The following is a 14,700-nucleotide window of genomic DNA, read 5'->3' on the forward strand; positions in this document are numbered from 1 at the left end:
GGGAACTGGGGCACACAGAGGGAGAGACTCTGCCAAGGCTCCATTAACCACGGAGGGCCTGAGAGACAGAGCACTAGAGGGACAATAAAACCCCAAAAACAAACAGCCGTTTGAGACGGTCAGTCTGAGGAGGGAGGGCAGGGGAGGGGGGTTCTGGGACGGGTGTGCGGGGGTGAATTTCGGGGGCCGTTACCTTTGACCAGGACCTTGGGGACCTTGGTGTGGCTGCGGAGGGGAGGGGAGGGGAGGGAGGGGAGGGTGGGTTCTGGGACGGGTGTGCGTGGTGAATTTCGGGGGCCGTTACCTTGACCAGGACCTTGGGGACCTTGGTGTGGCTGGCGCAGAAGGCGCTGTAGATCTTGAAGCGGTCGGCGTAGTACAGGAATGAGCCGCCCAGCGAGAACAGCACTTTCTGCGGAGAGAGGAAGACCAGCGTCGTAAGGACATCACCCCTTCAACCAGCCCTACGGACATCTCCTCTCTAGGGCTGTGCTTCCAAAACATCTTCAGCCTGGGCACTGGCAATTATGAGTCTCAAAGTCTCTGGAAACATCTTCAGCCTGGGCACTGGCAATTATGAGTCTCAAAGTCTCCGGAAACATCAAGCATTGCTACGTGAACAACGTCAACGCATTTTTATTATGACCAATTATAATAATATAATAATTGCTGGGGACCGGCAGCCATTGTTCGTAGTGACCGGCACTGGTCTACGGTCATGTAGTAGAGGCAGAAACTCAGGGTGTTTTCAAGACCAGGCTTGGTCTATTATCTAGCTTTCAGGTATTTCAGGTATTATCTAGCATTATCTAGCTTTCAGGTAAACTAGCAGTAGATACACTTAGTGGTAGGAAAAGGTGAGCATTGCTGGGCTAAAGGGCCTGTTCTCGTCATTTTATTATATTATGTTATGTTATGTTTGGGAACCATGGCACTATGGGACTTTACACTGCTATGTCTTCACTACTGCTTTTCAAAAAAAATCGTTTGCCCTCCCGTAATGTGATTTAAGATCAACCTCTGGGCCTGCTGGGCCCTGCAGTGGACTTCAGTGTGCTTCCCTGAAGTCACTGCTGGTCTAAAGACTCCATGCAACGTGCTTCCCAGGTGTGGGTGCTGATTGAACCTGCTGCCACTGCAGTGCTCCAGGACTGGAGTTTCAGATCCTCGGGTTAAACCAACATCAACTGCATACAGCAATCTCACTTCCTGCTCATGCATTACACTTGCTTCATAACAGACAGGAACATTTGTCCAAATTTAGACCCACACGTTTAAGGTTTGGTCTTATTCGGACAGAAGGCTACCTTAAACTGATCCACCGTCTCCAGCATCTCCAGATCCGGAACCAGCTGCGTCCCGTCTTCCAGGGTCTTCAGAAACTCCACCTGGAATTCCACCATCTCCGCCAAATTCCCGAAGAGCACATCCAGCTAAAAAAAAACAAAACAGATGAGGTTGGGTTTGGGGGTGGGGGGTGGGGGGAGGTTTCCTTATTTTTGAGGGAGGTAACCACATTTGTGAGTCAGCTAGCTAGCCAACTACTCAATCTTTGTGTTAGTTTACAGTATCAGTTGGCAAACGTGACAGTTCTGAGATGAAGAGCATTCTACGCCGAATGGAATTCTAAGATTTTCTGATGAGTCATAAGAAATAAGAATTCCGCTGGGTAGCGACTGCATAGTCCACAGTAGAACAGGAAGACAACTTAAAGAACTGGTTGCATGACAAGCCACTGTGAAAAGGTTTAGCAGATCTTTCTCTTCTTTAAGCTCTGGACAGCAGATATGCTGTGACTGATCTCGGGGATACGAAACAGCTGATCTCAATCTCAGACGTCTGCTCTGGATAAAAACTTGTCCCGAAAAACCTCCCAAAAAACTCTTGTCAGCTGAAGACCATTTATCTTATCTACCCCCAGAGCCCTGAGGTGAGCAGTGTGCTCCTGAGTATTAAACATTTCCACCGTGACTCAGTCAGCTCGTACAACGTTCACTCATTTTCAAGCACAGTCATGTTTGTTATGCTAACTGTTTGGCCTGCCCCCCGTAATTCTTTTATGAAAGACTTGATTTAAAAGTCGAGAGTGTCTGCAAAAGCCAGGTTTTGTCTGTAATGATAACTCACGCTCTTTATTCAGTAAAGAAAAATGTAGAATAGAATGAAAGAGGCGTGTTTCAAACGGGCAACAAGGCACCTAAGATGCCTAGGCCACCACAACTTCAGTGAACTTTCAGGACCTTTAGGATAAAATAAAGTGCACTAATATGTAACCAGTGTGCAGTTTGCTTTTTAAAAATCCTAAATTGTCGTACCTCATCCTGAGTCAGGAAGGTCTCCTTCTGCAGGGGCTTGAGGTACCTCTCGATGAGGCAGTTCAGGTCCTGAAACACAAGAGAACACGCTTCGTTAGCAGACGGGCACGTCTGGCCATATTCACTTCAGAGAGACTCACGGGAGCAGGGAGTCCAAGTGCGGGGGTCGGTACAAATGCTGCGGGACCTTGCTTCCTTACCCCCTAGAAATCCAAATGATAAAGTAATATATTGTATTGATGTCATTGGCTGATTACCAAGCATGTGACTAATTATGGTAAGTTTGTTAGTGTGTTAGTGTGTTAGTGCACTGCGGTTGCACGCGAAAATGACGTGAGTCCCGTGTCCTTCAGCTGGAATTGGGAAGTGAGACGAGATCGCGTGGTGCGTGGGGGGGGGGGGGGGGGGTGTTCAGACTGGGACAGGGGCAGACCGCGACGGGGGGGTGAGATCAGGACAGGGGCAGATCACGGTGGGGGGTGAGATCAGGAGAGGGGCAGATCACGGTGGGGGGTGAGATCAGGAGAGGGGCAGATCGCAGTGGGGGGCGCAGATCGGGACAGGGGCAAACCTCGACAAGGAGGGCAGATCGGGACAGGGGCAGATCAAGGGGGGGGCAGATCGGGACAGGGGCAGGTCGTGGCGGGGGGGGGGCAGATCGCAGTGGGGGGGGCAGATCGCAGTGGGGGGGGGGGGGGGCAGATGGGGACAGGGGCAGGTCGTGGCGGGGGAGGGGATGGTTGGGCTGGACGCCCAGCAGGGGGCGCTCACCTTGACGTAGGTGCGCTCCGTCTCCACCAGCTCGCTGATGACCTTGCGCAGACGGTCGGCGTCGGACAGCTGGCGGGGGGTGGTGGCCGGGGGGGGGCCGGGGGAGTCCGGGCTGGGGGGGGTCGCGCTGTCCGAGGAGGACATCTCAGAGACCCCGCGACCCAGCCCCAAAACCTGCTCCGAGCTCTGAGGGAGAGAGGGAGAGAGAGAGAGAGAGAGAGAGAGAGAGAGAGAGAGAGAGAGAGAGAGAGAGGTGGAGGGAGAGGGGGGAGAGAGAGGGAGGGAGGGGGGGAGAGAGAGGGAGGGAGGGAGGGAGAGGGAGAGAGAGAGAGAGAGAGAGAGAGAGAGAGAGAGAGAGAGAAAGGTGGGGGGAGAGAGAGGGAGAGCGAGGGAGAGGGAGAGAGGGAGAGAGAAAGAGAGAATTACAAAACAGCCCTTTCCAATGCTTCTCACAGGTATTTAAACTCAGTTTCTTAATCTCACTCTTCTTTATCCTCTGTCTCTGTCTCTGTCTCTGTCTCTGTCTCTGTCTCTGTCTCTGTCTCTGTCTCTGTCTCTGTCTCTGTCTCTGTCTCTGTCTCTGTGTGTTTATCCCTCTGGCTGCTGAAACAGGACTGTGGTGAGGGTGCGGTTTGTGGGAAGGAAGCAGGCCAATCCAAGGACCACGCCTAGTGGTTAAGTAGGCACACACCTGGACTACCAGGAGCTTATAAAGTCTGCTGCTTTCCACACTCCTGCCAGAGAGCAAGGATCCCTCCTGCTGCCGCCAACACTATGGAGCATCAACACCAGCACCCCGCACCCCCTTACCGCCCGCACCCAACTCCCTCCACCCCGCCACCCTGACCCCTACAAACCCCCAACCAACCCCCTACCAACCCCTCCACCCTGACCCCTACAAACCCCCAACCAACCCCTCCACCCTGACCCCTACAAACCCCCAACCAACCCCTCCACCCTGACCCCTACAAACCCCCCTACCCTGTCCCCTACAAACCCCCCTACCCTGTCCCCTACAAACCCCCCTACCCCGTCCCCTACAAATCCCCCTACCCTGTCCCCTACAAACCCCCCTACCCTGTCCCCTACAAACCCCCCTACCCTGTCCCCTACAAACCCCCTACCCTGTCCCCTACAAACCCCCCTACCCTGTCCCCTACAAACCCCCCTACCCTGTCCCCTACCCTCACAGAGTTCATCTCCGACTCGCTCCCAAACCCCCCACCCATTACATTACATTATTGGCATTTGGCAGACTTATCCAGAGCGACGTACAACAAAGTGCATACCCATAGCCAGGGATAAGTGCGCGGAAATGACCCTAGAGGGAGGTACAATTTCAACTGCTAACCCCTCCACCCTCCCCCGACACTCAGAGTTCACATCTGACCCCGCCCCCGTTAGCTTCTCTTTGGCAGCGCTGAAACTGCAGCGCATCCTGCACTATTCCACTCCAGGCCACCCACAGCGAAACCGTTTCCCCCCCAGCCAACGCAAAACAAACAAAACAAAAAATAGGACACGCTAAAGTGACTGATGATGTGACAGCCTTTTCAAACGAGACGTGACATCTCAAGGGGATCGCCCCGCTAATAAATAAATAAACACGTTTAAAAGAAAATAACCCCCGTTAGCCCGTGAGAAGAATGACTCGAGTACTTCCGGCAGAGGGTACAGTACGTCACAAACCAGCCGCTACTGGACAGAAAGCCACCCCTCATCCGCATGCAGGCCGCCTGCCGCAGACAGGAGTGCAGTTATCAGCTCTCACACTTCCACACTTCTGCAGAAGAGCCACCGCTATGACTCTCTGTGGCATTTCTTCTCACACACACACTCACACTCTCACACACACACACACACACACTCAGCATGACCTAAAGACTGAATAACACATCCTGCGGGTGGCTCTTTTGAAAGAACGGGACCGTCAGCAAACCCAGTACTCCATCTCTGCAGGAACTGAAAAAAGCCCTACCTCAGAAAATCATTTAATGGCGCATCCTTCCCACTAATCAGAAGGGCATTTCTGCTGAAGATTTTGGGCCCACCACTCCAAGCCACTCCAGCAGGTCGACTGCATGTTCAAACATTCTGAGGGCCCCTGTCAGTCAAAGGACAGCACCCTCCGAATCGTCCTGATACCCTCCCCCACCTCGGCGCTCGATATTGGACACACACACGCATGTACACACGAACACACACACATTTTTTTTTACCAGCTCACCGCTGATGGGCCACTGGTTAATTTCAGAAGTGGCAGAAGCCAATGAGAAGAGAGACAGGGTGAGGAGGTATCCCAGCAGCCTTCACAGGGCTTAACTAGGCCAAACGGATTAAAGACGGGCTTTCTGAGGAGCTCCGCGAGAAAGCGTGTGTCCTCCTCTCAAAAAGAGAGAGAAAAAAGGAGGGAAATGAGATGAGGACAGCAGAGTCCCAGCTGAAACACGGAGATAAGGCTTCTGCCGCTTCAGAGCGAGAGGCAGTCGCTCCACATCCCGAAGCCATCCCAGGAAGGGTTCCTGTGAGGCTACGGCACGACAGCCACTCCTGCGATCACTGTACGCCGCTCAACCCAGCTAACCTCTCCCTCACCACTCAACCCAGCTAACCTCTCCCTCCACCGACTCAACCCAGCTAACCTCTCCCTCCACCACTCAACCCAGCTAACCTCTCCCTCCACCACTCAACCCAGCTAACCTCTCCCTCACCACTCAACCCAGCTAACCTCTCCCTCCACCACTCAACCCAGCTAACCTCTCCCTCACCACTCAACCCAGCTAACCTCTCCCTCACCACTCAACCCAGCTAACCTCTCCCTACACCACTCAACCCAGCTAACCTCTCCCTACGCCACTCAACCCAGCTAACCTCTCCCTCCACCACTCAACCCAGCTAACCTCTCCCTCCACCGACTCAACCCAGCTAACCTCTCCCTCCACCGACTCAACCCAGCTAACCTCTCCCTCCACCACTCAACCCAGCTAACCTCTCCCTCCACCACTCAACCCAGCTAACCTCTCCCTCCACCGACTCAACCCAGCTAACCTCTCCCTCACCACTCAACCCAGCTAACCTCTCCCTACACCGACTCAACCCAGCTAACCTCTCCCTTCACCGACTCAACCCAGCTAACCTCTCCCTACACCGACTCAACCCAGCTAACCTTTCCCTACACCGAGTCAGAATTACAGCGCTCTATTGGACATTAACACAACCGACGTATTAACATGGAAATGGTTTTTATTACTCTATGCTTCTGAGAAATCACTGAGTTTTTAATGCCTGAAAATGAAACACTGCAAAAAACAGTTTCATATGTAGACTTAAAATCGCACTTCTATTTTTCAGAATGCCAATGAGGCGAGACCGTTTTTAGGAATTTCAAGATCTGCCAATGGGGTAAGACAATTTCACTTGTCAAGCAAAAAGTAGCTTAAAACAAGGTAATATCTTGTACTATAAATAAATAAATAAATAGTCTCATTGAAGCCTTTTAAAGTTTCATTACAAGACTCAGACTAACAAGACTGAGTTGGCTGCAGTGAAAAAACATAACATAGAACCATTCTTAGCTCTCACATAAAATTAAGTTTAATATTACTCTGCTCTTAAAGAGACTGGCAGGGTAATGTGTCTGGGATCTGTGTGCTTATTTTGTCCATCACTTCCCATTGTTTGTGCCATTAAAAAATTCCTTCGGAGTGAAGCAAGCTAGTCCGTGAAGCCTTTTTCCACTGAGGTGTCTCAACTAGTTCTACAGTCTCCTATAAACACACCTCTGCTTCAGTTATACAAAGACCCACATAACTGTGGTATGCGCTGGTCTACTGAAGGTTTTCACATTTATAACCGCACAAATATGTACATATGTCATCCCAACTGTCACTTTTCAGCAAACAGTGATATTTAGCATTGCAAACCGTATAAAAGCTTATGCAGTGACTGCTATATATTGATAGTTTGGTTTCTCAAGCTGTACGACAACAAACCATACATTTCACAGGCAGGAACACCCATCTCCACCCACACACACACACACACACACACACGCACATACACACATACACACACACGCATGTACAGTACGAGTCAAAGGTTTGGATACACTTTTCTGCTTTTTCCCATTAATGTTTTATTTTCAGTCTGTAAACAAACAATTCACATGTGGTCAAAGAGCAGATTCTCTTTTTTTGATTTCACCATGTAGTTCACCATAAACCAAAAGAGGCAAGGCAAGGTGTGTCCAAACATTTGACTGGTACTGTACATGCATGCGTGCACACGCACACACACACGCACACCGTTTCAGAACAGGAATCGGGATTAAAAAGCTTCCATTAGCTGAACTGAATGGCTGCAGTTCAGGGGTAATTCCCAGTTGACCTGAGAAGAACTCTCACAGCCTCCGTGTGAGGAACTGAAGAGTGATGAATATTTTAACATCCCCACAGGGACACCTACCTCCTGCTATTGCCCATGAAGAAAAACACACAACACAACGTGCAATATAAACTCACCTCACCTCCGACACCTGCTTCTGTCATACCCTCTCTGCCTCTCACACACACACACACACACACACACACACAGGCACACAGGCAGGCACGCAGACACACACACACACAGACACACAGGCGTGCGCACACACACACACACACACACACAGGCACAGGCACACAGGCAGGCACGCAGACACACACACACAGACACACAGACACACAGGCGCATGCACACACACACACACAGGCACAGGCACAGGCACACACACACAGACACACACACCTGAAGAGGCACAGCAACTCAAACTAAAACTCCAGCCTGCTGTTAAATCTAGCGGTCAGACTCCTGTTATCAGCAACTTGCACAGCTTAAGAGCAACTTACACACCTTAAGAGCAACTTGCACAGCTTAAGGGCAACACTGAACAGTCACACCCCCTAAACAAACACGGCCTGCTGCAGACAGCTGGAGCTGGAGAGGGAGGGAGGAGGGAAACAGGAAGGAGGGAGGAGGGAAACAGGAAGGAGGGAGGGAGGGCAGTGCGCTAGTATGCAAGGCTAAACCAGCATCTGCAGGTCAACAACACCTTCAGACCCTTCAGTTCAACACCCTCACGCACGACTACAGAAACTGCACTCCAGCACTCCCCCAGTGACTAAAACCGCCATTATGCAATTACACAAGTGTAATATAACCTGATTTATTAACCTCAAGTTCAATGAAAAACCTGTTGCTGTGAGCTAAGGACCTCGCTCGACAACAACAGAAAGTGGAGCTTTCCAGGAACTGCAGAACCTTGAGAGCAACGACTACCGGAGTAGTGTGTGTGTGTGTGTGTGTGTGTGTGTGTGTGTGTGTGTGCGTACGTCGCTCTGGATAAGATTCCATTAATGTAATGTGTGTTTGTGTGAGTGTGTGGATGTGCGTGTGAGTGTCGATGTGTTTGCGTGTACATTTGTGTTCAAGAAAAAAGCAGTACACGCTGCTTGTTCTGAGTAATTGACTCAGTCATTGAAAGGGGCGTGTTCAAAATAATAGCAGTGTGGAGTTTAATTAGAGACTTAATTCATTCTGTGAAAAAAAGGTGTCATTAATTGTCCTTTATTAAGGAAGAATGGAAGCAAATCTTTCACACATTGTTATAAAATATATTTCCTTCTGAATTGCTAAGTAAAATGGGCCGTTCCAAACACTGTTCGGATGAACAACGTCATTCGATTAAAAACTTGTGAAGACAGTGAAGCATGGTGGTGCAAAAATCATGGTACAGAGATTTTTTTCATACTACGGTGTTGGGTTCATATACCAGGGATCATGGATCGGTTTGAATACATGAAAATACTAGAAGAGATTATGTTGCCATATGCCGAAGAGGAAATGCCCCTGAAATGGGTGTTTCAACAAGACAACGACCCCAAACATGAGTAAGCAAGCAACATCTTGGTTCCAGACAAAAAGGATTGAGGTAATGGAGTGGCCAGCTCAATCCCTCAACCTCAACCCCATTGAAAACTTGTGGGGTGACGTTAAAAATTAAAATAAATAAATAAATTCACAGGAACTGTGGAATGTAGTTTGTTTATCCTGGGCTGAAATACCTGTTTCTAGGTGCCAGAAGTTGGTTGACTTGATGCAACGCAGATGCGCAGTAATGTTTAGTTGCATAACCAAAAACAATGGTTATGCAACTTAACATTAGTTCAGTAATTTAAAGTGAAGTTAAAAGTCGACACTGCCATTTTTTTTAAACAGATTAATATTCATTATCTTTGCTTCCTGAAAAATAATAATTTGCTAATGCTTTGATTTGAATTGAATATGTAATGTTTCCACTACATTTGAAATATTGAACTAAAAGCTATGAATAAATATTTGCCCTTTATTCCCTTTTTTTAAAACACTGTTATTTATTTGAATACAACTATGTGTATGTGTGTGTATGTGAGTGTGTGGATGTGTGTGTGTGTGTGTGTGTGTGTGTGTGTGGATGTGTGTGTGTATGTGTGTGTGTGTGTGAGTGAGTGTGTGGATGTGTGTGGATGTGTGTGTGTGTGTGTGTGTGTGTGTGAGTGTGTGGATGTGTGTGGATGTGTGTGTGTATGTGTGTGTGTGTGTGAGTGAGTGTGTGGATGTGTGTGGATGTGTGTGTGTGGATGTGTGTGGATGTGTGTGGATGTGTGTGAGTGAGTGTGTGGATGTGTGTGGATGTGTGTGTGTATGTGTGTGTGTGTGTGAGTGAGTGTGTGGATGTGTGTGGATGTGTGTGTGTGGATGTGTGTGGATGTGTGTGGATGTGTGTGGATGTGTGTGTGTATGTGTGTGTGTGTGTGAGTGAGTGTGTGGATGTGTGTGGATGTGTGTGTGTGTGTGTGTGTGTGTGTGAGTGTGTGGATGTGTGTGGATGTGTGTGTGTATGTGTGTGTGTGTGTGTGAGTGAGTGTGTGGATGTGTGTGGATGTGTGTGTGTGTGTGTGTGTGTGTGTGTGTGTGAGTGTGTGGATGTGTGTGGATGTGTGTGTGTGTGTGTGTGTGTGTGTGTGTGAGTGAGTGTGTGGATGTGTGTGGATGTGTGTGTGTGTGTGTGTGAGTGAGTGTGTGGATGTGTGTGGATGTGTGTGTGTATGTGTGTGTGTGTGTGAGTGAGTGTGTGGATGTGTGTGGATGTGTGTGTGTGTGTGTGTGTGTGTGTGTGTGTGTGTGTGTGTGTGTGTATGGTGTACCAGTAAGTGCAGAACACTGCAGTTTAGCACCGCAGCAGAAGCTAAAACAGCGCCCGGACATTAGTCCTCCTGTATGGTGTGATCTGGCTCTCCAGCTACCCAACACCCTCACCGAACCACCCCACCCGGGGCGGACCCCTCAGTGTGGCCCCAGGCTGGAAGGTACACAGCCACGCCCCCTCATTATGAGTCAGTCGGCAAGAACACGGGAAGGACACCGAAGCCGTAACACAGAGGCGCTCAAATCCGACTCGGCACAGCAGCAAAGTGTGGGCCCTTTGCCCCCGCTCACAGAAAGCTACACCTGCACTTTCTCTCACAAGGCTTCAGAACCACCCCTGACTTACACCACTCGTGTGCGAATGCTTGGCCGCAGTCCGAAATGCGCAGGTTAACCCAAAAACAACAACAACAACAACAACAACTGGAACAAAAACTTTGAAACGGCAACAACAAGCGGTGAAAACAGAACGCCTCAGCACTCCGCAGGGTCTCACAGCAGACCAGAGTTAAAGAACAGAAACCAGAATCCAGAGAAAACGGGAGCCAAAAAGCCAAAAGAATCTCAAGTGTTTCAGTCTTATATTGGGAGTTCAAATCTTATTCCTTTTACTTTTTTTTTGCTAAATAAGATAAAAAAATACTGTCAATGAGGTAAGACTTATTTCAAGATCTAGAAATAAGAAAATTTCACTTGTCAAGCAAACAGTGACTTAAAACAAGCTATCATTTTCTACTTGAGAGAAGAAAACAAGATCTTAAGTCTCATTACGAGCCTAAAGCACTTAAGACAGACCTTTCTGCAGGGAGAAAAAGGCAACCGCGCTACTCACCCTAGCGAGGCCTGTCTGATACCAGGCCTGGCGGTGAGGGTTGGAGACCCAGCTCTGCATTTCTCTCAAAAAACTTCAACAAAAAACAAAACGCAGGACTAGGAGAGGGCCATTCTGTGGCACGGACTCCTGAGCAGAGAGAGTGCCGTGTGGGGCGCGCCGCTCTCCGAGGAGGAGGAGGAGGAGGAGGAGGGAGGGGGGCGGAGGAGCGAGTCAGAACCTGTTCCTGAAGCAGCTCAGTGACAGCAGGAATCTCTGACTCTGGGCTACGGCGAGTTCTCCTCGCGCTTCCGCTGCTTTTGTCCGTGGCGTGCCGAGACACATACACACACACACACACACACACACACATACACACACACACACACATACACACACACATACATACACACATACACACACACACACACACACACACACACACACATACACACACACGCACACACTCACTCACACACACACACACACATACACACACACACACACACACACACACACACACACACACACACACACACACACACTCACACTCACACTCACACTCACACTCACACTCACACTCACACACACACGGGCGCACACACACACACACACACACACACACACGGGGGCGCACACACACACACACACAGGCACACACCCCCTTTCCTTGTGTGTGATGTCCGACAAGCCCTCTCTCTCTCTCTGTGCCTCTCCCTCGTTCACTCTCTCTCTCTCTCTCTCTGTCTCTGTCTGTCTCCCTCCTGTGTCTGTCTCTCTCTGTGTTTGTCGTTCTCTCTCACTCTCGGTCCGTCTCTCTCCCTGTCTTTCTCTCGGTCTCCCTCCCTTTTACTGTCTCTGTGTCTCTCTCTCTGTCTGTTTCTGTCGTTCTCTCTCTCTCCCTCTGTCTCCCTCCCTTTTCCTCTCTTCATCCGTCTCTCCGTATCCCTCTCCTTTCTCCCTCTGTATCCCCCACTCCCCAGTGGTCTTTCTCGTGTCACGCTGAGTTTAAACAGCACTGCTCAGCAAAAGGCACGGTTTAATTTTTTACCAGAAGGAAAAAGAACACCTTATCAGGGTTTTAAAGTCCCTCCTGTCACGTGGGGGAGAGAGGGGGGCCTCCCTGGAAACCACACCCCTTACCAAGCCAAAACAAAACAGCAAAAATAAAAATGAAAATTGCTGAATGAAAATTACATACGTTTAAAAAACTTGCCTTTAACAGTAAAGTGTGCAGTTAAAGGCAAATTTCTTTGAGGAACGAGGCCCTCCGACCACTTCTGCTTTGACGGTGCGTGACTAGGAGGTGGTCTTACAACACGTGGCCAAAGCGCTCGGTCAGACCCAAGCGAACACAGACGGGCCCAGGAAGTGGAATTAGCTGCTGATATGCTCAGTTCCCGACCACTAGCCCGTCTAAAAATAAACAGCCAAATCTCCTGTCCTGCAACTGACAAACTCCGAACATCAGCACAAAACAAAAGATGCATTCGGGAATCTTAAAACGACCTTCCCCGTCAAGCGCTGGAGCCCGGCCCGAGAGCAATGGGACATTTTCAAGATTCATGCCGTCGAGTCGGCGAAACGGGCCAAGAACACGCATTTCAAAACGGCAGCGCTTTCACGAACCCTCAGAAGGCTACGCATTCCTAAGCTGCGCGAGGCGGCCAGCCCTGCGAAACGCAGCGCTCCCGTTTTCCCTGCGTCTCCCTCGCACACTTGTGGCACATTAAGTTTAATCACCTTTAGTAACTACGGCGAGGTAATGTTGCGTAAACGCGACTGTCCTTCAGCACTGCCCCTCAAGAGAAATCTATTTGCGCTATAAACCAAGGCTGAGCCCCAAAATCCGCGTTCAGAAAGGTCACCGACTCTTGCACTAGCACTCCCTGGGTGAGCTATAAAAACTTGGCGCCCCCTTGTGGTGTATTTAAGAAGCTGCAGGACAGCTTTGAGAACCAAATTATGCTCTGCTGCGTAGTTCTCTACTTCCGATGTTTTTCTCTCTTCTTCCGCTCCATCTGTTGCGATTTTAAGTTCATTTTCAATTCGTTTAAATAACATTTTATTATTACAGCGCTCTTCACTGAAAGCTGCCACAAAGACGCTTTACAGCAGAAAGGAAGCAACAGAAGGGGTACAAACACCAGGCATGATCAAGCGCATGCGGTAAAACAAATAATAATGTCATTGTGTTGGACATGTTTTCTCTGAGCTACTGCTCTTTGTCTTCCTCCTCTTCAGCCTAAAAAAAGAATAATATCTTCCGAAAATTCCAGCAGTTTCTGTTGGCTCTCCTCTCCCCGTGGTTTCGACTGTAACCTTAATTCATGGGCGCAGAGCGAACTCAATCAGCGCTCGTAATCAAGCAATTACAATGCAAAGATAATTAAAGTGGAGCTTCCTCCTCCTTTTAATTCCCTTCAAAAATCAGATAATTACCCCCCGCTCCTTGGCTGCAGTCTAGCAGACAGACGTAGCGTGTGACAGGCCTTGGAAGAGGGAGAGGGGGAGAGGAGGTGGCGCAGCTGAAAATCCCCCAGTCAGCCCACCGATCTGGCTACCGCACGACCGAATTTGACTGCCACTGAACCGTGGAGAACGCGTCGCCATGGAAACACAAAAAACATTCCGCCAGTTCAGCAGACGCTCCTATCTACCGCAGAGTTACCACGCGAGATAACATACGAGCGCCAACCTGACTAATGTGGGGAATAGCGACACAGACCACCTGATTAATATGGGACAATGCTTGGCTGACAACATTCCCAGAATAGGGAGAGTGCGTGCAAGGTCAGTAAATGGCAAGTTAAAAGTGCTGACCTAGAACCGCAGGACTAAAGTGTGGAAATACAGCCAGAGAACCGCATCCCTGGCCAAGGGCATGGCATCATAGTCACACGTCGCTGGCTCAGCCCGTCATGAGGGCACCGCATGACGGAGGACGTGGAGGGGAGGGGGGGGTCATGAGTTTGGGAAAGGTTAACCGAGAGCAGAGCACCGACACGGCTCAGGAAATCGCGTGGCCGACTCCAGATGAATAATAACAAATTATGTGGAATAAATCTGGGCTCGGCAGCAGATGGCGGGTCAGGGAGGAGACTCGGAGAATGACACTGATTATTCCGAGGCTTTTCCGGGAGGTTATTCCGAACGGAAAGTTGGCGGGGTGAGAGAGGACACTGCGGAGAGGCGGACCGACCCCCCCCCCCCCCCCCCCGCCTCCCGGAAGGGCGCTTAAAAGTTGAACACAAAAACAAACTCGGAAGCAGCCCGCTCGGTCGGAGACGCGGGCGGAAACGTCACGCCACATCTATAAAGCGCCTTTCGGCAGCTGTCAGGATCCCCTGGTTTCGCGGAGACGAGTCTCGGGAGGACTTGGGAGAATTCCCACTCAGTCATTCATGTCGGAGCGATAATGGAGACGGAAGAGCGATGAGCGGCCCATTGAGGGTGAAGAGCCGGCGCTCCTGAACGCGTGCCGGCTGGCATCTGGAACCTGGAACGCCGTAAATCAGCTCCCACTTCCCCCCCCGTCATTCTGCAGGGGCGGCGGGAATCAGAGTGACAAGCGTCAGA

The 14,700-nt window shown here is 50.0% G+C and overlaps 1 protein-coding gene across 6 annotated transcripts in view; it reads right to left on the reverse strand.

The window, feature by feature from the left end:
- LOC133132529 (rho guanine nucleotide exchange factor TIAM1-like) overlaps positions 1-14,700 on the reverse strand; it is a 76,308-nt gene that overhangs the window by 10,009 nt on the left and 51,599 nt on the right. For 5 of the 6 annotated variants that reach the window (XM_061247997.1, XM_061247994.1, XM_061247992.1 and 2 more), the window contains 4 exons: positions 3,087-3,272; positions 2,316-2,384; positions 1,308-1,433; positions 306-412 (listed from right to left, as the gene is read on the reverse strand). In XM_061247997.1, the coding sequence (XP_061103981.1) occupies positions 306-412; positions 1,308-1,433; positions 2,316-2,384; positions 3,087-3,272 (488 nt within the window). Of the gene's footprint in view, positions 1-305; positions 413-1,307; positions 1,434-2,315; positions 2,385-3,086; positions 3,273-11,142; positions 11,396-14,700 lie in introns of those variants that run through there. The other variant, XM_061247996.1, reaches the window with a different exon arrangement.

The sequence above is a fragment of the Conger conger genome, chromosome 7, assembly GCF_963514075.1.
Source record: "Conger conger chromosome 7, fConCon1.1, whole genome shotgun sequence".
Taxonomy (NCBI): domain Eukaryota; kingdom Metazoa; phylum Chordata; class Actinopteri; order Anguilliformes; family Congridae; genus Conger; species Conger conger.